Raw genomic sequence first — 25,330 nt, 5'->3', positions numbered from 1 at the left:
ATGTGGAAGCGCAGTGAGAGAGGCCCAAGGTGAAGGAATGAGAGAGGAGAGCCCAGATCATCTGTACCTGGGAAGCACTATATCTTTCTGGGAGCTGCCTTGACAGCCCCTCTACATCATAATCTATCACTAGGGAGGAGAGGCATGCAATGGCATCATGAACTGACTTGCCTCTCCTACCTCTTCCCTCCTCCGCTCGCCCTAGCTCCTAGTGGCTGCACTGGACATCTAGCTCTGGGGTCCTGCCCACTCAGCTCCCAGACTTTCATTCTGATGCATTTTGGACAGTGGTGCAACTGTTTATCTGCAGGGAGCAAAGAGAACTGAAGGACTGGGCTGGAAGCACAGACAGAGGGCTTCAGGGCAGGCAGCCCCACCTCCCTTCTCACAGGTGAGTTCTCCCGGCTCTTCCCCCCACCCCAGCCCCTTATTCAAGACCCTTGGGGATTAGGACTCAACCCCATTTACTATAGGCCCCCAGGAAAGTGCGCCCTTCGAATGGGGCCTGGCCAGGGTGGCATCCCCTGTGACATCTGGGACACAGATTCTCTGGTTCACCCGTGAAAGCATGTGGCTCCTCTGAGAATTTCAAAGGACGTGTGCTTGAGGAGGGTGTAGGAGAGCATACCAAATTCTAGACACAGAGGAAGGGCTGAAACTCTTAACTCCATTTCCCAGATGAGCAGAATAAAACCCTAAGTTAAGCGCCCATGTTATCGGCTATTCTATTTCCAGTTGCCTGTGTTGCTGGTGGGCAGAGACAAGTTTCAAGGCCTCGTGCTTTAGTCCCTTCCACTTCCCAGGCCTAACCATTCCCATCCAGACAACAGGCCAGGGGTTGGAAAGGATCCTCTCCAATTCTGATGATGAATCTTCTGAGGCAACCTTCCCTAGGAGGCGTGAGTGTGAGGCAGAGGTGATATCACTGTTCCTGGAGTGTAATCTCTCCCTTGGCCTTTCCTCTCTTGTTGGCATTGGTCCCAAATGATAACCTAGTCTCCCCACAACCCCCAACACAGCCACCAGCTTCCAAGAAAACCAAATCTTAACCCTTGCAGCTGAGCTAGCCCCCCCACTTCTGTCCCTCCTTCTCTCTGTCTCTCCCTGTCTCCTCCTCACCTCCCTTTTTTCCTCCTGACTTCCCTCCCTCCCTCCCTTAATCCCTTCCTTCCTGTCATTGCCTGGAGCCCGGAGCCAGCTCTGCTCTTCACATGCCACTGATCAGTCTGCATTCTTTCCTTGAAAGGAAAAATTATTTTCCTTCGTTCGGAAAGGTGGCCCCCACAGGCTAGATTGAAAGTGCAAAATGGTCTGTTGCATTTCAGAAACCAGAGAGCTCCCCTTCAGCTGCTATCCTGAAGGAAATTATGATGGAAGAGGTGGTATTTGATCTGGCATGGAATGATGGAAAGGGTTTTAATTAGTACAGAGGAAAGAAAAAGTATTCGTGGAGGGAACTCGGAGAGCAATGACATAGAAATGGGGGGGGGAAGCAGGGCAGTTTGGATTACCAGTTAAGTTTGGTTCGAGTTCAATGTATTTGAACAAGAACTAGGCCAGGAACTAGCCTGGGGAAGGCCCTAAATACTCTGGTCTTTCAGACTTGAAGATTTAAGTTCTTGCAATGAAGTATGCACAGTCATCAAAATGGCTTGCTGAATGTACAGAGAACACATTCTCTGATTTCCCGGGGCAAATCTGCCAGCATTACATTTTTTTCCTGATGAGATATACTTGGCGTACAGCATTATATTAGGTTCGGGTATATGACATAACCATTTGATATTTGTGTGTATTGTCACATGATCACAATAAGTGTAGTTAGCAACTGTCACCATACATGGTTATGACATTTTTTTGTGATGAGAACTTTTAAGATCTACACTCTTAGCAACTTTCAAATATGGGATACAGTATTTATTACAGTCACCATGCTGAAAATTACATCCTCATGACTTGTTCATTTTCTAAAAGGACGTTTGTAAGTTTTGACCCTCTTCACCATTTCACCCACCCGCCTCACCATGCCTCTGGCAACCACCAATCTGTTCTCTGCACCTATACAGTCATTTGGTAAAATTGTAGATCCCACGTGTTAGTGAGATTAGACATGATTTGTCTTTCTCTGACTTATTTCACTGAGCACAATGCCCCCAAGCTCCATCCATGTTGTTGTAAATGGCAAGATTTCCTTTGCTATGGCTGAGTATACATACAGTAGATAGACAGCATGTTTTCTTTATCCATCCATCCATAGATGGACACGTAGGCTGCTTCCATGTCTTGGTTATTATAAAGAAAGCTTCACGGAGAGTGGGGTGTATGTATTTTTTCGAGTTAGCATTTTCATTTCCTTCAGGTGAATACCTGGAAGTGGAATTGCTGTATCATATGGCAGTTCTATTCTTAATTTTTTTAAGGAACCCGAATACTATGTTCCCTACTAGCCACACCAGTGTACATTCCCACCAGCGGTGGACAGGGTTCCCTTGTCTCCACATCCTTGCCAGCACCTGTTATTTCTTATCTTGTTGATAATGGCCATTTTAACAGGTGTGAGGTGATAGCTCATTGTGCTTATGACTTACATTTCCCTGTTGATTAGTGATGTTGAGCACCTGTTGGCCATCTGTGGGTTTTCTTTGGGAAAAAATGTCTATTCGGATCCTCTGCCCATTTCTTTAGTCCTCACCCGAGGATACTTACTTATTGGTATCTATTTATTGAATTGAGAGAGAGAGGGGAACATCCACGTGGGAGACAAACTTTGATCGGTTGTCTCTCATGCACACCCCAACAGGGGATTGAACTCACAAAGTATTTTTTAAAGATTTTATTTATATATTTTAAGAGAGGGGAAAGGAGGGAGAAAGGGAGAGAAGCATTAATGTGTGGTTGCCTCTCACACACCCCGCACTGGGGATCTGGCCCATAACCCAGGCATGTGTCCTGACTGGGAATCGAACCCACAACCCTTTGGTTCACAGGCTGGCACTCAATCTACTGAGCCACAGCAGCCAAGGCCAAACCTGCAAACTTTTGAAGCACAGGACAACACACCAAGCAACTGAGCCACCTGGCCAGGAGGGCCTCTGCTCATTTTTAAATCAAATTGGGTTTTTTTTGTCATTGAGTTGCATGAGTTTTTTTAATCTTTTGAATATTAACCCCTTTATCAGATACATGGTTTGCAAATATTTTCTCCCATTTTGTAGGTTGCCTTTTAATTTTTTGATGGTTTCCTTTGCCACAGCATTGTTTATAAATTGGTTATTATAAATAATGTTTCGATGTGTGCCCAGGCTTTTCAGTTTGATGTTGTTCCATTGGTTTATTTTTGCTTTGGTTGCCTTGGCTTCTGCTATGAAATACAAGGAAGTCATCACCAAGACCTGTGTGAAGAAGCTTATTGCCTGTATTTTCTTCTAGCAGTTTTACAGTTTCAGGTATTACACTCAAGGCTTTAATCCACTTGGAGTTTATTTGTGTGTATGTGTGAGCTAGCGGTTGTTTCCTTCTTTTGAAAGTGGCTGTCCAGTTTTCCCAACACTATTTATTAAAGAGAGTTTCCTTCTCCCACTGTGCATCTTAGCTCCTCTGTCAGAAGTTAACAGGCCATATATGCATGGGTTTATTTTGGCAGCATTAGTCTAACCACTCTCTTGCAAGCAGAGAGCATTTGACTGTTGACGAATTATTTGTCCATCCGTTGTTTCATTTACTTCTGGAACAACTTTATAAGGTAAATGGAACTATTTGTGTGCATGTGGAAATGAAGGTCCAGAGAAGGAAAGGAATTCATCCAAGATCACACAGTAAGGTGATGGTAGAGGCAGGACTAGAACACACGGGGCTCCTTGTTGCTCAGACCTGGACTTTTCCCTTCATGCCATGTTCTGCCCATGTTCTGCATCGTGTATGAGTGGGAGCACTGGCTAAAGGGGCTGGGGCAAGAGTAGAGTGAGGGGCAGGGCATGTGAGGTAGCTCTCCCTTTCTCTACCTTTTCTTTTTAAATATTTTATTTATTTATTTTTAGAGAGAGGGGACAGGAAGGAGAAAGAGAGGGAGAGAAACATCAACCTGTGGTTGCCTCTCCTGTGTCCCTCACCGGGGACCCGACCTGCAACCCAGGCATGTACCCTGACCGGGAATGGAACCAGAGACCCTTTGCTTCACAGGCCCGCGCTCAATCCAGTGAGCTACACCAGCCAGGGCCCTTTTCCTACCTTTTCTGGTTATTTCCAAAATCAGGGGCTTCGTTGTTTCTCTAGCCCCATAGAATTCTGTTCTTCCATCTGCTTGACCAAAATGCAAGGTAAACAACCATCTGCTTCATCCTGTTACCTTCTGACCTCTGTCCACCCACAGCCACAGCAGACATTGGCTTTCAAAGACTTGTCTACTTGCTAGCTCCTACTTTGCCTGCCTCTTCCCACCACAGCCTGCCTCTTCCCAGTAGAAAAGCAGAGGCTGGGCCCCGCCAGTACCCTCACCAGCAGTTCCTTCACCTCCCTGACTCTCACAACACTATCTGCCTTCTGTTTGACCACCACTCGCCCTTGTCCCTGCCTAAAAATGCAGGTCCGTCCCCCTTCCCAGACAGAATTGCCTACTTTTCCAGAAGTGCCATTCCTAGAACCCTGTAGTTGGACCCTGCAGGATCTTCCATTCTTTCAGTCCACAGATCTTTCTTGAGGCCTACTCTGTGCCACACTCTGTGTTTCAGGTACCACATGATTCTCTGCTTTCTATCCGTTTGCCCCCCCACTGCCCCTGTCTTCACTTCCTTCCCTGTTCATTCAGTTACTTCCATCTTTCACCTGGTAACACAGTAACTTTGCATCAAGCTATCATCCTCTCCTAGACCTGGGTTAATGAACACCATAGAAGAAATTGAAATAATTAATTATGATAGAAATCTAAAGAGTTCATGTACATTGAACATTTACAATGGGCTAGGCATTGTGCTCAGTCATCACCAAGCAGGGACTAACTCATTTCATTCAATAAACCTTCTTTTACTCATGCACAATTTTCAGATGAAGAAAACAGAGGCACAGAGGTTATGTAACTTGCTCAAGGTCACATAGCTAGGAATTAGGATCTCACGTAACCGAATAGGAATGCTGTACATTCCTGGGGAGGTACCCTAGCCAGGCCTTTATCAGCTTGCGCATTCTGTGTAGTAACTATTTCAAATTGTGTCCAATATAAGCAAGTTTCCTTGAAACTCCCCCAGTACTGCTCTGCCTCTCCTTTGGGGACTTTGCTATCAACCTCCCAGAGCAGGCAGAGCTCTTTGGAAAAAAAACATCTTTTAACTTCCCATAACCAGAAACTTCGGTGCACCTATTCCCTCTTGTCTTAGTCCCTCCTACTGGCCAAGGCTAACTCATCTCTGGGGGCTCTGGATCCTGTCCCCCACACCTATCCAGGGCCTCCCACCCATCAGTTATCTTGCTTACTGTATCTTCAACTTGATTGATTTTCCCCCCTTGGCACACAAACAAGGTCACATCCTTCCATCTTCTAAAAACAAACCCAGCCCTGGCTGTTGTGCCTCCATGGATTGAGTTCCAGCTGCGAACCAAAGCGTTACCGGTTCGATTCCCAGTCAGAGCACATGCCTGGGTTGTAGGCTGAGTCCCCAATAAGGGGTACACAAGAGGCAACCACACATTGATGTTTCTCTCCCTTTCCCTTCCCCTCTCTAAAAATAAATAAATAAAATCTTCTAATAATAAATAAAAGCAAACCCAAACCTCAGGGCCCTGGCCGCCTCTCACTACCTTCTCTTTGTAGTCAAACTTCTAGAACAAGGAGGCTACCTATAATCTCTCTTTCCTCACGGACCCCCTACTGCCATCTGATGGACACCCTCAGCCATCCTCCCACCAGCCTTGGCCACATCCCCAGTGGTTTCCCAGATCCATGTCCAGTGGAAGCTTTTCTAGCTTGTTGAACTTCTGGGCAACATCTTTCACATACGCTCTTGGTAAATCCATCTCTCATAAAACCCCAGGTCTTGCACAGCTTTTGGAGGGCCAGCTTCCCTGGCTCTAGTCTCACTTTGCCAATCACTCACTCTTATGCTTTTGTGGGCACTTGGTGTCATCAGCAATGAGTCAATTCTATCTGCCAAATATATCCAAAATTCAACTGCTTATCGCCACCTCCACTGCCTCCACCCTGGTCTGTGCTACCATCAGCTGTTACCTGTATAACTATAGGAGCTTCCTTCCTGGTCTCGCTTCTTCCTCCATCGCTGCTACAGCCCCCTCCAGGGGTGTCCAACCCCACAGCCCGCAGACCGCAGACCGCATGTGACCTGGGATGGCTGTGAATGCAGCCCAGCACAAAAGCGTGAATTTACTTAAAACTTTTTTACTCCTCAGTGTTTGTTAGTGTTTCTGTATTTAATGTGTGGCCCAAGACAACCCTTCTTCCAGTGTGTCTCAGAGACACAGAAAGGTTGGACACCCCTGCAACATTTCACTAAGAGCATGCCAGTTAGCTCAAAATCCTGCAAAATCTAAAGTCTTTAAAATTACTTACAAAGCCACACACCATCTGCCTCCCATGTCCTCTCTGACCTCCCTCTCCTACCACTTTCCCTCACACTCATCCTCCCCGCCCTCCTACGTCCCATCACACATACACAATCTTCTCCTGAGACTGAAAACTATCGGGACCAAGAAGACAGGCACCCAGTTGGGAGACCCCATCAGCATGGCAAAGTCCATTTTATTTCCCCTGAAGCCCTATTGCTTCTGGGCCCAACCCAATGTTCATTATCTGTTAGTCCCAAAGCTGACTGGTGTGACTGACTATTTGGCAGCTGAGCAGAGAACACAGAGGACTAGCTCCTGTCACAAGGGCGTGCACCAGCGCCCCTCACCTCAGGGTTATTTCAGGCCCGCCACTCGACTGCTTGCCCACCTGCTCTCTTCCTGGCACTGTCCAGCACCCGTGTTTCCCTGGGCTCCTGATTTGGAAACTGTCTTCCCCAAGTTGTAATGTTGGGTCTACTTCAGTAAATCAGGGTTCTGGGAGGAATGTCAATAGGTGGGAAGCAACCAGAGGCACGAGGCAGTGAGGAAGCCTACAGAGGAGGCTCTGGAAAAAAGACACGTCCAAATCAGGTGCAACAGTTGAGAAGCAGGACTTTGCAAAGCAAGAAACCACAGCTCCAGGGAAATAGTATAGCCCAGCCAATCAAATGGGGGAAACTGAGGCAAGGAAGGAAAATGTACTTGCCCAACAAAGTCCTACAATGAGCCAGCTTGTGGCAGCTCTTTTCTCTCTGCCATTTACATAGAATAGAACAGGGACTAGAACAGGAGGTCTGCCATTCAAATTGATGATTTTTGGAGATGTATAGAATGTCATGGAAGGTCATAGAACATCATGGATATTATAGGAAGAATTGAGTTGAACTGTCAGAGCTGGAAGAGATCAAGGAGCTTGACCAGTCTTATCCCCTTCTTGTGGAGATGAAGTGCTGGACTGGCACAGAGAGGAAAATGGACTGGTCAAGGTCATACTTCAAGTACAAGGCAGAACGGGCCAGATCCCAGCCCTAGCATCCATGTCAGTTCCTGTGCTCCCTCCATGCAGAGACAGCAGTCTTCCTTTTCCGAGTTTAGCAGCTGGATCTTGTCAAATCAGAAAGGACCTAGTACAGCAGTGGAGAATCCTCTTCCTACAATGGAAAAATGACAGGCATTGTGCTCTAATCTTCCCCACACCGCCGCCCCCCCCCCCACATCTCCCCTCAATCTTTGTTTTTAGACATTCACATAGTTTTATGGCTGGGCCTTCTGGATATTCTTGAACTAGTTAGTGGTAGAACTAGATTCTTTGTTGCCTCAGCTCACCTGGCCCTGGCAGCCACGAATGCCACTTAATGCCCTCAGCCTAGTTAGAGACCCAAGTTCACGCTGCCCCCGCCCCCATCCGAGATACTGCAGTTGGCAAGACTAATACAGGCCTCCTGAGTCCGCCCTCAGCCTTGAAACCTCCAGTCTGGACACAGACAAGATATTTTTTCTCAGTATCTACTTTTCACAAAGCCTGGGTCACCATTAAAAGCTTTAGGGGCCCTCTGTAGACTTTTGGAATCCCGTCGAATTCCGTGAAAGCTGGGAAATTTGGATGTGGATCAAACTACGGAAACAAGTCTCTCCAGAGAAGAAAAGTGAAAGCCCTGGACCGGGAGCCCAGGGTTTGGAATTCCAAATCTGCCCCTGTCGCTGGCAGGCTGGGTAACCTTGGGAATGCGCCACCCCTTCTCTAGGCAGCAGCAGACCCCTTGGTAACGGGTGGCAGTTGGCCTAGATGGTCCCTAAAGGCCCTGGTGTGCCCAAGAGACGGACGAAGCTGGGGCGCGAGCGCTGCAATTGGCTTTCCTGGCAGGTGAGTCCTTCCTCTGAGCGGCTTGGGGGAGCGGGCTGCGGGGCCTTCTCTACGCCTAAGATCTGGCCCAGCAAGCTTCCGAAAGGCTCTGCAGTCACCCCCGCTCCCCAACTACTCCGCCCCGCCTCTCTCCGCCCGTCTGGCGCTTTGGAATAAACTGCCAGGTGGCGGCCAGGGCACCACAGCGCGATTGCATGGCGACCACGGAAATGGGACTAATGCAAAACCGAAACCAGGGCTCCTGCAAGCCCCACCGGGGCGGGACCGACCCCTCAAGCTCGCGGTGTCCCCATACAGCCGCCCGCCCGGCTTGGGGGAGGGAGTAAGGAGTTCCTGAGAGGGGTTCAGCACCCTCTCCGCCCCCTGCCAACACCGCTCTCAGGCTTATTTGCATTTAAAGAGATACACTCGGAGGAAAACAGAGGGCGGTTCGGGCACGCCTCCCCGCCGTGGCGATTGGGCCACACGCCTGTCAATCAGAGCGCGGACGCCCCACCCTACGGTCGTGGAGTTTTGGCGGGGGGGTGCGGGGGTATGGGGGAGCTGCCCAGAGCCTGGGGAAGGGGAGCCAGTGCAGGAGGTGACTGGAGCCGCGGCGGCGGCAGAGGCAGCGGTGGCGGTGCCCTCAGCCACAGCAGCCGAGGCTCCAAGCCTCGGCCAGGGCGGCGAAGCAGACAATAACCGGACTGGATAACGAACCGGGCCGGGTAAGCTTTGGGGGCAGCCTGGAGGCTCCGCCTGCCCGCGGTCCGGTGCAGTCCCGCGTGCTCAGTTCTGGCCGCCTGGAGAGGAGCTCTAGGGCTGGTCCGGTCAGGGTCCAGGCCGCTCTCCGCTCCCCTTTGGAAGCTGCTTCGAGGACTGTCCGGTGAGGGCCAGAGCAGAGTCCCCTGGTCGCGGGCCACCGAGGCTGGGGGGTGGGGTGGGGGAAGAGGGCGGGCAGGCGGGCGGGCTACCCTGGGCCATGCCTCCGGGCTCTCGGGGAGGCGGGGATGAGGCCCGCACGTGCTGCTGCGCGGTCCCAAGAGGGGAGCTGCCAGCCAGCACCCCCAGCGGTGCATTTGTAGGCCGGGAGCTCTGCAGCTTTGTTGTAGCACATTAGCTGGAGCAGCTATGTTACGCGGGTATCGCTCACCCAGCAGCTCGGCAGCTGCCCCTCCCCTCCTCTGCGCATCTCCTGCCTCTCTCCTCTGCGGACGAAGCCAACGCAGTGGCCTAGGTCGGACGGATTGGGGTATCTAATCTACACTGTTTGCCTCCTCCCAGGGAGCACACTTGGGCCTGTAAACTGCCCACTTCCCTTCCGAACCTCGGCTTTGCGGCTCCAACCAGCCGCGCCCCCTACTCCTGGGCCTCCGGGCTCGTCTGGCACCCGCCCCCGCGGACTGGCAGGGGTGTCTCTCTTGCTGGACCTTGGGCTTACAGCTGCAGCTCAAGCTAGTCCTTGGCTTAGAACTGCAAGGCCGCTTTGTCTCCCCCCTCACCGAGCCTCCTCTCCCCTCGTAGTGCACTGGCCGCGTTTTTCTCTCCAGCCTCCCGTTTAAAAATAGTGATAACCACGACGCTGGGAGGGGGTTTCTGTGTCAGAAGCCGAGGGAGCAATTACTGTAGTAGGGGAAGCACCGTCTGAGTGTTGTGAGAGAGCTAGAGAAGCAGACAAACCCTCCAAGTTCGCAGTTACTTAAAATACCCGGCCCACCGGGCCGCTGTCATTGTCTGCTGCAGACATTTATGACACTGGTGGCCACCCGACTTTGACTAGCCTCCCTGGCCGTGAGGTCTGTGCCCACCAGGCACGCCACAGACCAGGCACCCGGTAGGCACCTGGACTGGCCCCGCACAGTAGGCCTCCTTTTTGGCCAGGCTCTTCTTGGCCTGGGCCTCGAGGTCAAAGCAAGCTTTGTCCCGCACACAAACACCTCCCTCTGCGGCTCTGCCCTCCTGCTGCCTCCACGTGGGTATGGGCAGGGTGAAGGGTACTGTGTTGTTGGAATGCCCACCCCACACCTGGGGATTCCAGTAGAGCCCCCTCCCCCCAGTGCGGCTCCTCTCATTCGGCCCCGCCCACCGCTCAGTCACTGCGCGGTTGTGTGCCTCTGGCAATGGAGTCTAGGCCTTTCTGAGGATCAGGACAGAGTGAGCAACCCAGGAGCTTGGCAGGCCCTTCATGGACCTTTGACCAACCTCTGAGGGTGGTGAACCATTTGAGAGGAGACAGTGAGACCCAGTACATCCCTCACTTGCCAGGAAGGCTAGCTGGGGACTTTTGTGACACCAGCAAGTACTGCAGATCCCATACTACACTCACCGCCTCCCACCTTGACTGGTGCCAATGCAAATCCCCCAACTTGGCAGCTGGGCATCTCCAGCCCAGGGCTGGACCAGCCCTCTTCCCTGCCTCAAACCAACAGCCACCTAACATACCCACCCTAACTAACTAACTCCCCTCCCCCCACCCAAACCCACTCTCCCTACATGTCCAGGTTCTCTTTCCTCTCTGGCCCCCTGCCTTGGGCCCTTTTCAGTGCCTTTCCTGCCTGTCTCTTGCAACCCCTGATGACCTCTTTCTCAGAACTCTTCCAAGCTGCCTGAGTCCCTTGGGTATTTGGGGCTTATAGTATAATAGGAGGCCAACTGTACTTAGGTTTCCCTGCCACATTGTCTCCCTGATATCACGGATGTCTGAGTTCTCTCAGAGCCCCTCAGAAGGGTAAACAAACCCTGGAACTCAGGCCCAACCCCCTCAAAGCTTAGCAATGCATAGCAGTTAAGGAATGCTGCAGAAGCGCTGGCTTTCTTTGTAGAGCTTTCAAGAAGACCTTTACCTCTCCAACTTGCACTTGTCCAGATCCATGCAAAAGTGATTAGAGAAATGATACTCAAGGCCCCAGGTATTTATAGACAATGCCTAATGAGGATGGAGGGAGGGGGATGGGTTGAAACTAGAAAAAATTCAATTACGGCATCTCCCTTCAAAAGCAAGCTCAGTACCTGAACTGCCGAGACCCCAGAATACACACATAACCTTTGGTTGCTGATTTGTGAGCCTAGAGGCAAACCAGAGAAATGGCAGATTTCTCTATGTCAGGGGCTCGTCCTGGGAAGCTTTCAGAAAGTAGAGGGGTTTGGTAGGCAAAGAAAGGGTAAAGGTCAAAGCAAAATTCGGAATGGGAGTGAGCAGCAGGCAGGCTGGTTGAGTGAGGTGAGTTATTTTCTGGTTGTGGCTCTGAAGTGGTGGGTGCCCAGTGCGGGGAGGCGGGGGGGGGGGGTGGCTCCCAAATGCCAGACTGTGGAATGGGGATAAGGTCATAGGGAAGGTGCCATTGAAGAATGGGAATGAGGAGGTTTTAGTTTGTGTGTGTATGTGTGTGTGCACGCGTGCGTGCGCATAAATACGCCGCAAGAACTTGGAATGTTAGCAAGGGTGTTAGAGTGGGGTCTTAGGAGAGAGGAGAAGCATGCTCTAAGTCCAGCAGGTAAGAGGCCACGTTTGGACCTGGAAGTAGGGCTGCGGGGTAGGCTATCTCTAGAGGGAAACCATACCATGCCAGCCTCCCTTCTGCCTTGTTGGGGTTAGGGAGAGGGAAGGAGAGAGTGTGGAGCCTACATACCATTGTGGTGGAAGGTAGCTGCCCCCCAGGCCTCTGCTGATCCCCTTCCTTCCAGCTGCACAGACCTGCAGGGAGCATCAGTTTGGACTTCTGTGCTTAGGGACAGGAATCCTGAGCCCTGGAAAGCAACAGGGAGTCGCTAAAGGTCAGGGGACAGGCTGCTGCCTCTTGTGCAGTAGCTTTTTCCACTGTATCCCACTGGGTCCAGTGGCCTTCATTCCATATGCATCTCATGAACCAACTCTTCATCTCACCACATCCATTCCTCAAGAGTGAAGAGGTGCTGGGTGAATTTGGGGACCCCCCCCTCCTGGAGTCCCTCCTACCCTAATATGATTCTTTTGTGCTTCTCGATCTTGGTCGGCGGCCTGTCAGGGGCTGCAAGTTTCAGAAGGAAGGGAGATAGGTGGAAGATGCTGGGAGTCTAATGATTGTCTCCTAGCATGGTGGAGCTGTGAAAAATTCCTCAAGAACTATTACGTTTACATTCTTGGAAAGTGTGGGGGTGGGTGCGGACAGGAACGCAGTTCTGTTTCCCTCATCTAGGGGAATGAGAGGAATAAGCAGCATGCCTGGCAGGTCACTGATTTGCTTACAAAACCAAAGAGGAAGAATGGGCCTCCAACCCCCTCACTTACAGACAGGCTCCTTGAGGCTAGAAGAGGGCGTTCCCAGCATTATTCCATAAGTTCCCCTGCTTGGAATCCTGTCCACGCAGATAAAATAGGTGATAAAGGTAAAGCTCACAAAGGTGGCATTTCGTAGGCTTCCTGTATCATTTCACCCACATCGCTGTCAGGAAGTTCTTTCTCAGAGCTGATATGAGTCTCTCATGCTGTACTTAAACTGTATGTGTATGTGTATGTGTTGGGGGTGGAGTTGAGAGCAGCTGGCCACCATTGCTCTTCTTAACAACCCATTGGACATTCCATGGGTGTTAAACTACCTCTCCAACCTCTAACTTCTGTCCTCTGAATTAAATAATCACAGAGCCTTTCCTCTCCTGCCCTCGGTCTTATTTTGCAAACCTGTGTATGTGCAAGTATATCTCCGGCAAGGCAGGGAGGGAAACCAGAACCACTGCAGAGGTGCAGGTGCCAGCTGAACGAGGGGGTACCGCTCCCCGCACCGCCCTTCCAGGGTTAGGAGAAAACACAGACAATGGAGAAAGTGGCTCAAGGGGTCTTAGGAGAGTTAGAGGCAGACATGCTGATGCTGTGGGGTTCTTTGCAACCATTTGATCTGCATTTCTTGTTGTAGAGTCTCTATTGCTTTCATTGCCTGCAGTATTTTTCCCCCCTGCTTGCCTTCCAAGCAGATCCTCACTCCCTTCTCCAGCTAGGGCTCCTCGGGCTGCAGCTTTTCCCAGGGAAAGAGGGCTGCAGCGGGCCTGTTGTGGTACCCCTCCTCTCTGGTCAAAGCAAAGATACTCACAGGCTATGCCTAGGGCATTTTCAAAGAGTAAAATGTTGGGCAGAGTCATGGGATGCAGGCTTGAGGAGTGAGGTCGGGCCGCAGTGCATCTCAGTCCTGCAATGGTGGACTGGGCTCAATGAGCCAGGGATGCAGGCCTCCCAGAGAAGTCTAGCGCCTCCCAAATCACATGCCCCCACCATGCCTCATGACTCAGCAGGCACTAGAAATGTGGGCACAGGACTACCCTTCCTGCAGCTTCTCACTAAACTTGTCACAAGTGGGCCCCCTGATACCATTTCTCATTTGTAGATGGGGAAACTGAGGCCCAGAACAAAGACGGGATTTGCCCAATTTACACAAAAGCACAAAGTTCCTGGCCCCCAATCCAAGGCTTCTTCTTCTAAGCACACCAGTCCTGATCCCCTCCTAAGCTTCAGTTTCCTTAGCTGGCCTCTCGCATAGGTTATGGTTTATATATGGGAGCCAATACATAGGAAAGTCAGGGACCTGCATTGTTCACTCAGAGGATTTTTCCCTCTGCAGGCTTCCCTCGGCTGCCTCATCACATCTGTTTCCCTGAGGTTAACTGACCTCTTGTTCTTCATCTGAGCTGGGGTGGGCGGTGGCGGGGGACGGCTGTCTCCTGGCTGCGTTCTCACCCTTGCTGTGTTAGTACCGACAGACACAGCGGAAGCTTTACTGTGCAGGCATGGAATCCATCTCAAATACATTCCTCTCTAAGGAGGCTCAGGAGCCTGAGAGGGGAGTGGCAAGTCAGTGGCCCTAAGAGTTCCTGTTGTTCCAGACCAGCTGGGCAGAAGAGTCCCCGGGAAAGCCCATTTCTTGGGAGAGGTGGTGTGCAGATGACCATATTTTCTCAGACTGGAGAGGCCCCTGTGTATTGGGGGCCGGGGCTAAGGAGGAGGAGTGAGGCTAGGAGTCCTGGAGTGAGACCTGCAGAGAGAGCAAGTGCTGAAGGTTGGACGAAGGGGATTGGCCCTCCCAACGTGGAATAATTTGGTAAGTGGGAGAGGGGTACGCTGAAATCAGGGTTGTGAGAATATCTGGCAAGGGCATGCAGGATGGTTGAGATGGAAGGAGATGGGCAGGGGGGGTGGGGTGTCCTCTTTGCAGCATGGTGAGGGGGGACCAGAGGGAGTTCAGCTAAGAGGTTTGTGTCATCTTTGGAGGACACAGGGTAGCAGCTGAGGAGCTGCGACGGAGAAGTGGCTGTGAGAGGCCCCATCACAAGGGTCCTTTCTTAAACATCTGCTCTGTACCCAGTCAGCAAGCTGCGCTTTACATTTTTTTAAAGATTTTATTTATTTATTTTTAGAGAGAGGGGAAGGCAGGGAGAAAGTGAGGAAGAGAAATATCCATGTGTGGTTGTCTCTCTCATGAACCCCTACTGGGGACCTGGCCCACCACCCAGGCCTATGCCCTGACTGGGAATCGAACCACAATTGTTTGGTTCACAGCCCACGCTCAAGCCACTGAGCTACACCAGCCAGAGCACCCTTCACATGTATCATCTAGAATCCTGCCCACAATCCTACATGGCAGGTACCATTTTCTTCATTTTACAGAGAAGGCATTTGAGTGTCAAGAGAGGTTAGGCCATCTTGTCAAACCTTACAGCCCGTGAGGGGTAAAGCTGGCATTTTAGTTCTGGGCTGATGAACTTCAGCTGCTTTGGAATTCAGTGGAACCGACGTCGTTTGAGCTTCTGTTCTATGCTAGATGTAGTGAGTGTAAGATAAAGGAGGGTCCATCCCAATGAGATGAATGGACAGACTGAGGCTTGTCAGAATGAATTACCACAGGCTGAGTATGTCATCAACTCAGCTGACAGGCATCTGGGGGTGGAGGAAGTGGGAGCAGGGGAGAGAGGGCCCTATGGGGGTCTCTGCTGCCTCTAGAGTTGGTGGGATGCCCTCTTGGGAGGACATGCCCCTTGACAGGAAGTATGAAAATTAGTGACGGGTGATCGCAGGGATAGCTTGTGACCACCAAAAGGTACCAAGCTGGGCAGCCCTTTCTTTAGTCCCTGAACAAATGGCTTTGAGACCGGACCTTGCTATGGGCTTCTGGAGTGGTTGATTAAGTTTCTGGTCTCGTCATGGGTCATTTTCTTCAAACAATAGCTCCAATTTTGCATCTTTGTCCCAGTTGGCAGGTTTCTGTTTGAACCTTTTCTCTTTTTTTTTTTTGGCCCCTCCAACTCACCTCCCAAGGGAAATGAGAGGAGAGCAACATGTTCCATGCCTTGGGAGTTAGGGCGGGTGTTGCTGATGAGGGCAGCAGCCACAGCCTAGGTTGGCAGCCCTTGGATTCTGGTCAGCAGGCTTTTTGGAATGTGCTAGATGGGGCCAAAACAGTGGCAGCCGGTGACAACTGGAAGTACCCCTGAGAAGGTTCAGCTGGGCCAGGGCAGGGGTGAGATGGGAGGAGGAGACGAAGGCCCATGTGTGCCGGGCACCCGCAGGGTCCTTGTTCTCGGTGTTCCTCTCGTGACTAGGGGCCGGCGCAGTGCAGCAGAATGTCATAGACTTGGAATTCAGGAAGCCTGGGGGCTGCTATGGCTCTGTCACTAGCCCACTGTGTGACCTTACGCAGATCTTTTCCCAAGCCTCCGCAGCTTCCTTCTCTGTGACCAGGAGTGACCATCCCCCACCGGGGCAATTTCTGAGAAGGGCCAATGGTGGGTGAGGGAGTGGGGAGCGCTTTGTAAACTGGTAAGAACCCTGACTTGGGTGAAGGATGTCTGTTAATTTTCACTTTCTTTTGATATTAGTACTTGTAGCTGAGGTTGAATTGTTGATCTTTCTGGCCTGGCTAAAGAATCTGGCTGGTTGAAATTCCTAGATAATCCAGAGCTGTTAGCCAGTAGTTGACTCAAGGCAACTTTTTCGTCCCTGAATATCAAAGTTCAGCTAAAACAGAAACTAAGGCCTCCTGTGAAATACCTACACAGCTGCCCTCCTTTACCATCTGGGGAAACTAAGGTCCAAAGGGGTTTGATAAGTTATCCACAGAGCCCCAGAAAGCACCCTACTCAACCCTGACTGAAGTAGTTTCGCTGCTAGAAATTGTTCAACTATAGTTTGAATAAAATATTTAAGTAATTTTTGGCTGTGTTTTTGAGCCTCTGCTATCTAATGCATTGTATTTGGTACTTTCTGTGCATTGGTTTTGTTCTTTACAATAGGTTTCAGAGGTAGGCATCTCAATAGCCTCATTTTTTTCCGTTGAGCAAACTGAATGAACTTGCTGATTTCCCTCAGGTGGGCAGAGCCGTTTGTAGTGCAGAACTGGCTGACTCTCAAGGGTGGAGAGCAGTGAGGGGGCTCCCTATCCTCACCATTCCTTCCTCAGCCCACTCCATACACAATGGCAGGATGGACTCAGAGTCAGCTTGCCCCCAGGAAAACTGCTTGGAGGAGTTCTGAGGAGCTGTGGCTGGTTGAGGGCGTGCCTCTGGAGCTACCACGTAAATTCACACTCCTTCCCTCAACAGCCTTCTCTACATTGGCTGAGCTGGCCCCAGGATGTTGGGCCATGCAAGGCTCAGGCTGTACCTATTTTGTTGTCTCCAAGAAGGGTCCCTGAGGCAGGTTCGCAGCTGGGCTCCTGCCTATGTTTTGAGAGCAAGGGGAAGGAACGAGCTCTGTCCTAGTAGCCAGTATTCCACTGGCCCCAGAATATATTGAAGCTGGCTCTGGGGGCAGGGTGGCCACAGCCCACACCCTGGCATGTTGGCTGCTGCAAGCCGCCCTTGCCTGGGGCCACAAACTAACCTTAGAACACAAGTAGCAAACACACGGTCTGCAGGCAGAATCCCGCCCTCCACCTTGTTTTATCAGCAGGCACCTTGTTTCTACCCTGGCTGCAGCTAGGAGCTCCTTGCCCCTAGTTAAGGAGTAGTTACATTTACATAGTCCTAAAAGTTACACTCTGCCCTTTGAAGGCAACCACGAGGCGAGGCAAGGCTGATTCAGCCCCTGGTGAAAATGAGTTTGATGACCCTGCTTAATGCATCAGGTCCACCTGATGCTTGGACAGCACCCAGGTCGAGACTCGGAAGGGCTGCAGGGTGCTATGTTTGGCAGGACCGCTTTCTTGGCAGGAAGTGTGATGGGAGGCAGTCCCAAGCTGGGAGAGCTACAAAGTCTCCCCCTTCTTGTCCCCTTTGCCTTCTGCCACACTTGGCTCTCCTGGCCAATGAATTCTGTGGCCTCAAGTAAAGGCAGCATAGTCCACTGGGGAAGGACAGCACTGAGACCTGGAAGGGTAGCGAGGGAAGGAGACAAGGGGCCTGGGCCAACAGTGGCTCAGTGGGGCTGGCTGGGTCAGGGGCTACCAGGTACCTGTCATCACTACCCTCTACTATGCTGTTATCTTGGGGGAAAGCCCACAGAGATGCGGTGAGTTGCTCTGGGGCATACATGGCCCTGGGCAGTGCTAGGCAGGGAGGTGGGACCGGGCACCCATTTCCAGGGTGGTTCTGACCAGCAAAGATGACCCGGGGCCTCATTAAGAAGAAGGCCTGAAGCTAGAGGGAGAGAATCGCAGTCCCAGGACACAACCCTGCCTCATTTACAACTGCCCCACACGATCAGAGGCTGATCTAAACTGCCCTCAGGAGAGGACTTGTATAAATGCACACACGTGTCTTTAACATCCCCTCACACCTGGCTCCCCTCAGTGTGGGCCAAGACTGCTGGTCCCTCAGGCTCCCCACAGGAAGTGGCTCTCCCAAATGAGCAGCCTGGGACACACGGTCTGCTACTTCCCAAGTAACTGGGACCCGCCCAGGAAGGCGGTAATGATAACAGTAAGGCCAATCTTTCTCATTTGCATCATGCTCTGCAGTTTACAAAGTGCTCTGGTGTCCATTATCCCATCTGAATCACGGACCGCTGCAGTGGACCGGGCAGACGGCAATAGATAAAAGAGCTGTTTTGATTTCCATAGAGGAGTGCCTTGCCAGTTCTGGGTCCTCTGCCATGGCCTGGACCCCCACGTGTGGCCCATGGCCCCTTCCACAACAGACTGCAGATGCCTGTGGCAGGGAAGGGGACAATAGAGAGAGCAGTGGGTAGGCTTCTACCCCAAGGGAGCACAGGGGTGAGGGCAACAGAAGGCCCAGAGGGACAGTGCAGCCTTCGATTCATGAGGAAATCTAGGCCCATATGACTTTTCACTTCTCCCTCCGTCTTCCTTGATGCCAATTCATAGCTGCTAGTGTCACCCTTCCCTGTCCCTAGATCACTGCCATTGCTACTCACTCCTGTCTGACAAAAGTCAGATTGAATGCTTCCTTTTCAAGGTGGCTTTTCTGAGCCCGAGGGGATGTCTTTTGCCTTTCAGATTTTCCCCAGGATATGATAACAAGGTATGAAGAATGTCGACCTTCCACCAAAGCTAAAGCAGTAATGGGGAAGGGCTTCTTTGAGGCCTGCATCACGTGCTTTCTGATTGTTTCATATCTCTCCCACTTAGTCTAGGAGCTTCCCAAAAGCAAGGGCTACAAGGGATTCTGTCTTCTTGTCTCACCCTCACATCACTGTGCTCAGTGTCTGTCACTTACCAAATGTTAGGAGATGTTTGTCTCATGAATTCCACAGAGGGGAATGCAGTTTCACAAACAACGGCCCTGCTGCCACCCCATCTCTGTCATGCACACACTGTGATGACAATACTGTCAGTAATTTCAGGGCTGGGACAGAAACATCTGTGCCTTGGAAAGTTGGGGGGGGGTGTTCAAATACATGATAGGGCCTCTATTCCCATCAGACCCAGGGTCAGGACTCGGAGGGGGGAGGGTGTGTACGATTGTATATTTGTGGGGTGGGGGAGGCACTATTAATTGAGGCTACCATTTGCAGGGCTAAGCTGGAACAAGGTCACATAAAAACATGTCACACAGGGAAAGTACCCTAACCTGAGCAGATGGCAATACAAATCTCTGCAGAGAAGGGATCAGATGAGGGTTTTTTCCCCTTTTATTTTCTGGATAACCAGCCATTATCTTCCTCCAAGTTAAATATTCAGTTCCGAAGAGTGCTCCTGATGGAAGCGTGCACCACACTGATGCTTCAAATACCAAGCTAAGCAAGGCTCAGTGTGCAAAATTAATGTTTGCCAAACAGGACTAGGGCTCCAGGAGGGTTCCTCTAAGAAGGTCAGAGGCCAGAGTGTCACTGTCAGCCTCTCCCCGCCACCCGCCTTGCTGCTCCATTGTCTGTCACTGGAGGTGAATGCATGACTTTTATTGTGGTGGCAAGCAATCCCAGGGCTGATGTGCTGGCCAGCTGCTGCTGGGACAACAGCAATCCTACCTCTCTCTCTCTGCCCCCAGCAGCTGCTCTGCCTCCCCTTATCCTAACTCCCTGCCTACTAGTGGCTACTCTACAGGGAAAGGACATAGAGGTAGGGACTTTCCAGGGACAGGTCACTAGGTTTTAGCAGGCTGCTCACTGATCCAGCCCATGCCTAGCTGTACTAACTGGAATAAATACATCAGCTTTGGGAGAGGGGAGGCCTGCATTATAGCTAGGGATGCGTGGTAGCTTTTTTTTTCCCCCCACTTCTTTTTATTCCATGTCTGTGGCATTTGGATGTTTGGAGGATTGTGAGCCAGGACCAGAAGGGTGTGCCTCGCGCACCAGGTTTATTTATTTAAATACATGGTCAGAGCCTCACTCCCAGGCCAAGAACATGAATCATATGGAGATGCGCCTTTGAGGAGTTCCCTCTATAGATGGGGGCCAAAATAATGAGGGGAGTGGAAAAGAAATAGTCTGTCTCACAGTTCTGAAGTAGAACTTGGGAGTTCCAGTGGCCAAGGGCCACTTTCAAATCTCTTCCCAGCAGGACACTCGAGAGTTTGACCTAGATGTCCCCCACCCCCACATAACCACCTCGGGGAGGCTTTGCTAGGCATCTTAAACGGAGGATATGAAACCCAGAGAGTTCCTTGCTGCAAGGCCACCACACAGCACTCACAACAGATCCTGAATTGCAGCTCTAGAATGTGGATCTGTGAGGATGCTACTCTGGGTTTCTGAAGGTCCTAGAGCATGGGCTGGCTGGCAGTTTAGGGAGCCTGTGGAGAGGAGGAGAAATTTGGGGTGTCTTTTCCGGAAAACACTCTCCTTCCCTGGGCAAACTGTCAGGGACAACCCCAGTTGAAGTGAACTCGAGGCCTGAATCCTGCAGAGCTGAGTGAGGACTCCAGGGGCTATTTTGCTAGATGCTTTTGAAAACTCCTCTGTCGTCAGAGCTGACCTCCCTCCTGCCTTTCCTGCCTCTCCCTAACCTCCCCCTTACCTCCCCCTTCTGGTAACCCCTCCCTCAGCCAATAGCACCACTGGGCAGTTCTCACATCTGCAGTTCGCCCTGCCCAGTGCGTGGGGGGTAGGGTTGACAGCAGCCTGTAGCTCAGTGTAGGGTTTCGCTGTCTTGGGCCCCAGAGGAGGCTGGCCCAGCAAGCCAAGCATATGGACTCCATTAAGGTTTTCCCTACATTTTCTCTTTCTCTCTGGTTCCACTGAAGCCTGAAACCACAGACACCTGTGAAAACAAACCCTGCCTGGCTGCTCGCTCACCAGTGCTCTCTCTCTGCCTTTCTCTCTCTCATCTCCTCCAGACCCACTGTGATGCTTCCTGACTGATGACGTCATAATAGTGCCCAGAAGTCAGAGCGCTGCATTTCCAGCTGAACACACCTGAGTTGTCCCCATCACCATGGAGACCCAAAAAGATGAAGCTGCTCAGGCCAAGGGAGCAGCAGCCTCTGTGGATACCCAGGAACAAGGGGCAGAGAAAGGAGCCCAGAACAAGGCCGCTGAGACGACAGAAGGGCCAGCATCCGAGCCGCCCTCGTCTGGCCCAGGTAGGCTGAAGAAAACTGCCATGAAACTCTTTGGTGGCAAGAAGGGCATCTGTACCCTGCCTAGTTTCTTTGGAGGGGGACGGAGCAAAAGTTCTGGGAAAGGCAGCTCCAAGAAGGGGCTTAGCAAGAGCAAGACCCACGATGGCCTGAGCGAAGCGGCCCGTAGCCATGAAGACATTGTCGGTGAAGGACCCGGCCTTTCCTTACCTTTGCCCGAGTCGCCCTGCCAGCTTCCCAGTTCCCAGAGCGCCCATGGGGCTTTGGAGACAGGGTCCAAGCACAAGACGTCTGTGGTGGCAGCCGTAGACAAAGCTGGGGCCGAGAAGGTTTCCTCTGTGCCCAAGCCAAAGAAAGGCCTGAAAGGTTTTTTCAGCAGTATTCGCCGTCACCGGAAGAATAAGGTTTCTGGTGCTGAGCAAAGGGAGCCAGGGGCCAAGGGGCCTGAGGAGGCCAGAGCCAGGCCTCGTGAGCATGTCAGCTCAGTCCTCCCATCCCACGCTGAGGAAACCCTTCCAGACCTGAGAAAGGAAAATGCCAAACCCCAAGAGGTCCCTGGGCCAAATGTGTCTTTAGCCTCAGAGCCTTCTGTAGCAGCCGCTGAGAAGACAGCCTGTGAAGATCCAGAAAAACCCGTGGGTGGCTGTGCCTCAGCACTCCTGCAGCCCAGTCCTGCCCCTGAAGCCAGTGGCCCAGAAGAGCCCCAGAGCCCAGAAACAGGGGAGAAGGTGGTGGCTGGAGAGGCAAATCTACCCAATGGCCCTGTGGGGGACCAACTGAGCATCCTGTTTGGAGATGTCACCTCCCTGAAAAGTTTTGACTCACTGACAGGATGCGGTGATATCATAGCAGAGCAGGACATGGACAGTATGACAGACAGCATGGCCTCTGGAGGCCAGAGGGCCAACCGAGATGGGACCAAGCGAAGTTCCTGCATGGTCACCTACCAAGGAGGTGGGGAAGAGATGGCCTTGCCAGATGATGATGATGAGGAAGAGGAAGAAGAAGACGATGAGGAGGTAGAATTAGAGGAGGAAGAAGAGGAAGCCAAGGTAGAAGAAGATGATGACTTAGAATATCTGTGGGCAAGTGGTCAGATGTACCCAAGACCCAATATGAATGTGGGCTATCAGCCCACCACTTCACCAGGCCACCAGGGCTATGTGCTCTTCGACCCAGTTCGGTCTTACCCTGGCCTGGCTCCTGGAGACCTTTTGACTCCTCAGAGTGACCAGCAGGAGTCTGCCCCCAACAGTGATGAAGGCTATTATGACTCCACCACACCCGGATTTGAGGATGATTCCGGGGAGGCCCTGGGGCTCGTCCGCAGGGATTGCCTGCCCCGAGACAGCTACAGCGGAGATGCCCTCTATGAATTCTACGAGCCAGATGACAGTCTTGAGGAGTCCCCACCCGGGGATGACTGCCTTTATGACCTCCATGGTCGCAGCTCGGAGATATTTGACCCTTTCTTGAACCTTCAGCCCTTTTCTTCCTCTCGACCACCTGGGGCCATGGAGACAGAAGAAGAACGGCTGGTGACCATCCAGAAGCAGTTGTTGTATTGGGAACTTCGGCGGGAGCAGCTGGAGGCCCGAGAGGCCCGAGAGGCACGCGCCCGAGAGGCTCACACCAGGGAGGCCTATACAAAAGAAGCTCATGCCAGGGATGCTCACGCCCGAGAGGCCCACCCCCAGGAAGCTCACATCAGAGAGGCCCGAGGCCGAGAGGCTTATGTCAGGGAGGCTTGTGCCAGGGAGGCTTGTGCCCGAGAGGCCTGTGCCAGGGAGGCTTGTGCCCGAGAGGCCTGTGCCAGGGAGGCTTGTGCCCGAGAGGCCTATGCTAGGGAGGCCAAGGCCAGAGAGGCTCGTGCTCGAGAGGCTCAAATCCGAGAGGTCCAGGCATGGCCAGAGAAGCCCATCATAGAGTATCAGAGGAGACCCCTAGGCCCATCGGTGATGGGCCTGGTGACAGGAAAATCAGGGACCTCTCAGACTTCGCACCGAGGAACCACATCAGCTTTCCCTGCCACAGCGGGCAGCGAGCCGGACTGGAGGGACTTCCGTCCTCTGGAGAAGCGTTTCGAGGGAACCTGCTCCAAGAAAGATCAAAGTACCTGTTTGATGCAGCTCTTCCAGAGCGATGCTATGTTTGAGCCAGACATGCAAGAAGCAAATTTTGGAGGGTCTCCCAGGAGGGCCTACCCTACTTACTCACCCCCTGAAGAGCCAGAGGAAGAGGAGGTCGAGAAGGAAGGGAATGCCACCGTGAGCTTCTCGCAAGCCCTTGTGGAGTTCACCAGCAATGGCAACCTTTTCTCTAGCATGTCCTGTAGCTCCGACTCCGACTCATCTTTCACTCAAAACCTCCCTGAGCTGCCCCCCATGGTGACCTTCGACATTGCTGATGTGGAACGGGATGGGGAAGGCAAATGTGAAGAGAATCCGGAATTCCACAATGATGAGGACCTGGCGGCCTCCTTGGAAGCATTTGAGCTGGGCTACTACCAGAAACACTCTTTGAACAACTACCGCAGCCGATTCTACCAAGGCCTGCCCTGGGGGGTGAGCAGTCTTCCTCGATACTTGGGACTGCCTGGCATGCACCCGCGGCCTCCACCTGCCGCCATGGCCCTCAACAGGAGGAGCCGCTCCCTTGACACGGCAGAGACCCTGGACCTGGAGCTGTCCGAGTCCCACCTGGCCCCGGGCTACATGGAGTCTGATGAGCTTCAGGCTCAGCAGGAAGATTCGGATGAAGAGGAAGAGGAAGAATGGGGCCGAGACAGTCCCTTGTCCCTCTATACTGAACCTCCAGGGGCCTATGACTGGCCTGCCTGGGCTCCCTGTCCTTTCCCAGTGGGGACGGGCCCTGCCTGGATAAGTAGCAGTCAATCGGATGGGCCTTCTAGCCAGTCTCCTTACGGGCAGGCAGCCTGCTGCGTACCTCCTGCGGCTATGTCAGCATTGCTCTCAGTACCAGGGCCAGAGCCAAGGGCACCTGGGGAATCTGGGCCTCAACTAGCTCGGCCTTCGCACCTACCCCTCCCCATAGGCCCTTGTTACAACCTCCAGCCACAGGCCTCCCAGAGTTCGAGGGCCAGGCCTCGAGATATGCTGTTGCCTGCCAATGAGCCCAGTTGCTCCTCCAGTTCTGGAGGCTTCGGCCCCAGCCCTCTTCCCCAGGCCAAGCCTGTGGGCATCACCCATGGCATCCCTCAGCTGCCCAGGGTCCGGCCTGAGCTCCTACAGCCTCAGCCCATTCACTACGGGGCTTCCAGCCTCGACCTGGCAAAGGAGAGGGCTGGGCAAGGTGCCTGTCTCCCCACCAGCTACTCCTCCACTGCTGTGAAAGGGAACCTAGCTGAGTAGTCGTCACCAATGCTGGAGCGGGGGCACGGGGCCTGAGCATGTGAATGGGGATCTGGGGTTGGGCAGAGGGATTGGGGGGTGGGGGTTGCTGTTTCACTTGAAAATCTTTTGGGCCAAGGAAAGCTCCTATGAGTTTTCGCCTTTGCTTTCCCACTTCCGTCTCCTGCCATCTGTGGCCACATTCAGCTCAAGTACATCTGCCCCAGGAGGCCGCTGCTGCTGCTGCTGCTGTGCTCCAGTTTTTGCTTTCGGGGTTTCTTCTTGTGACCCATGCAGGGTTCAGGATGCTGTAATTTTGTGCCTATTCCAGTTGCCAAGTTAGTGATTATATAGAGAGCATGCATCCTTGACACAGGCTGAACCCTTAGCACCCCCTGCCACCTCACCACCCAGTGAATGATGAACCCCTGATGAACAGCCAGGTCTGCACTGCCTCCCCTGTGGGGGCAGGGAGCCTGTTTGCTGTTAGCAATGTGAAATTATGGTACAGATCCTCCCCACCCCCACTCCATTCTGTCTTGGCATAGCTGCCACCATTACATCAGATGACTATAATCTATTTGTCCCAGCTAGCTGTCCTTAGAGAGGATCAAGTAGCATGTATCTCACCGCCTACTGCTGTGGA

The 25,330-nt window shown here is 52.3% G+C and overlaps 1 protein-coding gene and 1 long non-coding RNA gene across 4 annotated transcripts; one reads left to right on the top strand and one right to left on the bottom strand.

Annotated features, from left to right (window-relative positions):
* Positions 1-272: 272 nt before the first annotated feature.
* Positions 273-24,776, top strand: AMER1 (APC membrane recruitment protein 1). 3 transcript variants are annotated; one of them, XM_037135156.2, is made up of 3 exons: positions 273-391; positions 8,298-8,416; positions 21,092-24,776. In XM_037135156.2, the coding sequence occupies exon 3, from the start codon at positions 21,190-21,192 to the stop codon at positions 24,703-24,705; it is 3,516 nt and encodes a 1,171-aa protein (XP_036991051.2). In that variant the 5' UTR covers positions 273-391; positions 8,298-8,416; positions 21,092-21,189; the 3' UTR covers positions 24,706-24,776. The 3 variants fall into 3 exon arrangements, with proteins under 3 accessions (XP_036991051.2, XP_036991049.2, XP_036991050.2); XM_037135154.2 differs by lacking the exons at positions 273-391; positions 8,298-8,416 and adding an exon at positions 8,970-9,123; XM_037135155.2 differs by lacking the exons at positions 273-391; positions 8,298-8,416 and adding an exon at positions 9,130-9,281.
* On the bottom strand, positions 6,726-13,552 carry LOC128627614 (uncharacterized). The gene is made up of 3 exons (XR_008391857.1): positions 13,459-13,552; positions 12,025-12,142; positions 6,726-7,703 (listed from the first exon to the last, which is right to left on the bottom strand). It is a non-coding gene; the product is annotated as an uncharacterized LOC128627614 (long non-coding RNA).
* Positions 24,777-25,330: the final 554 nt, after the last annotated feature.

Source organism: Artibeus jamaicensis, unplaced genomic scaffold, assembly GCF_021234435.1.
Source record: "Artibeus jamaicensis isolate MK-2021 breed Jamaican fruit bat unplaced genomic scaffold, CSHL_Jam_final contig_457, whole genome shotgun sequence".
In the NCBI taxonomy this organism is placed as follows: Eukaryota; Metazoa; Chordata; class Mammalia; order Chiroptera; family Phyllostomidae; genus Artibeus; species Artibeus jamaicensis.
The sequence above is the reverse complement of the archived record's forward strand: the minus strand, read 5'-3'. Positions and strand labels throughout refer to the sequence as shown.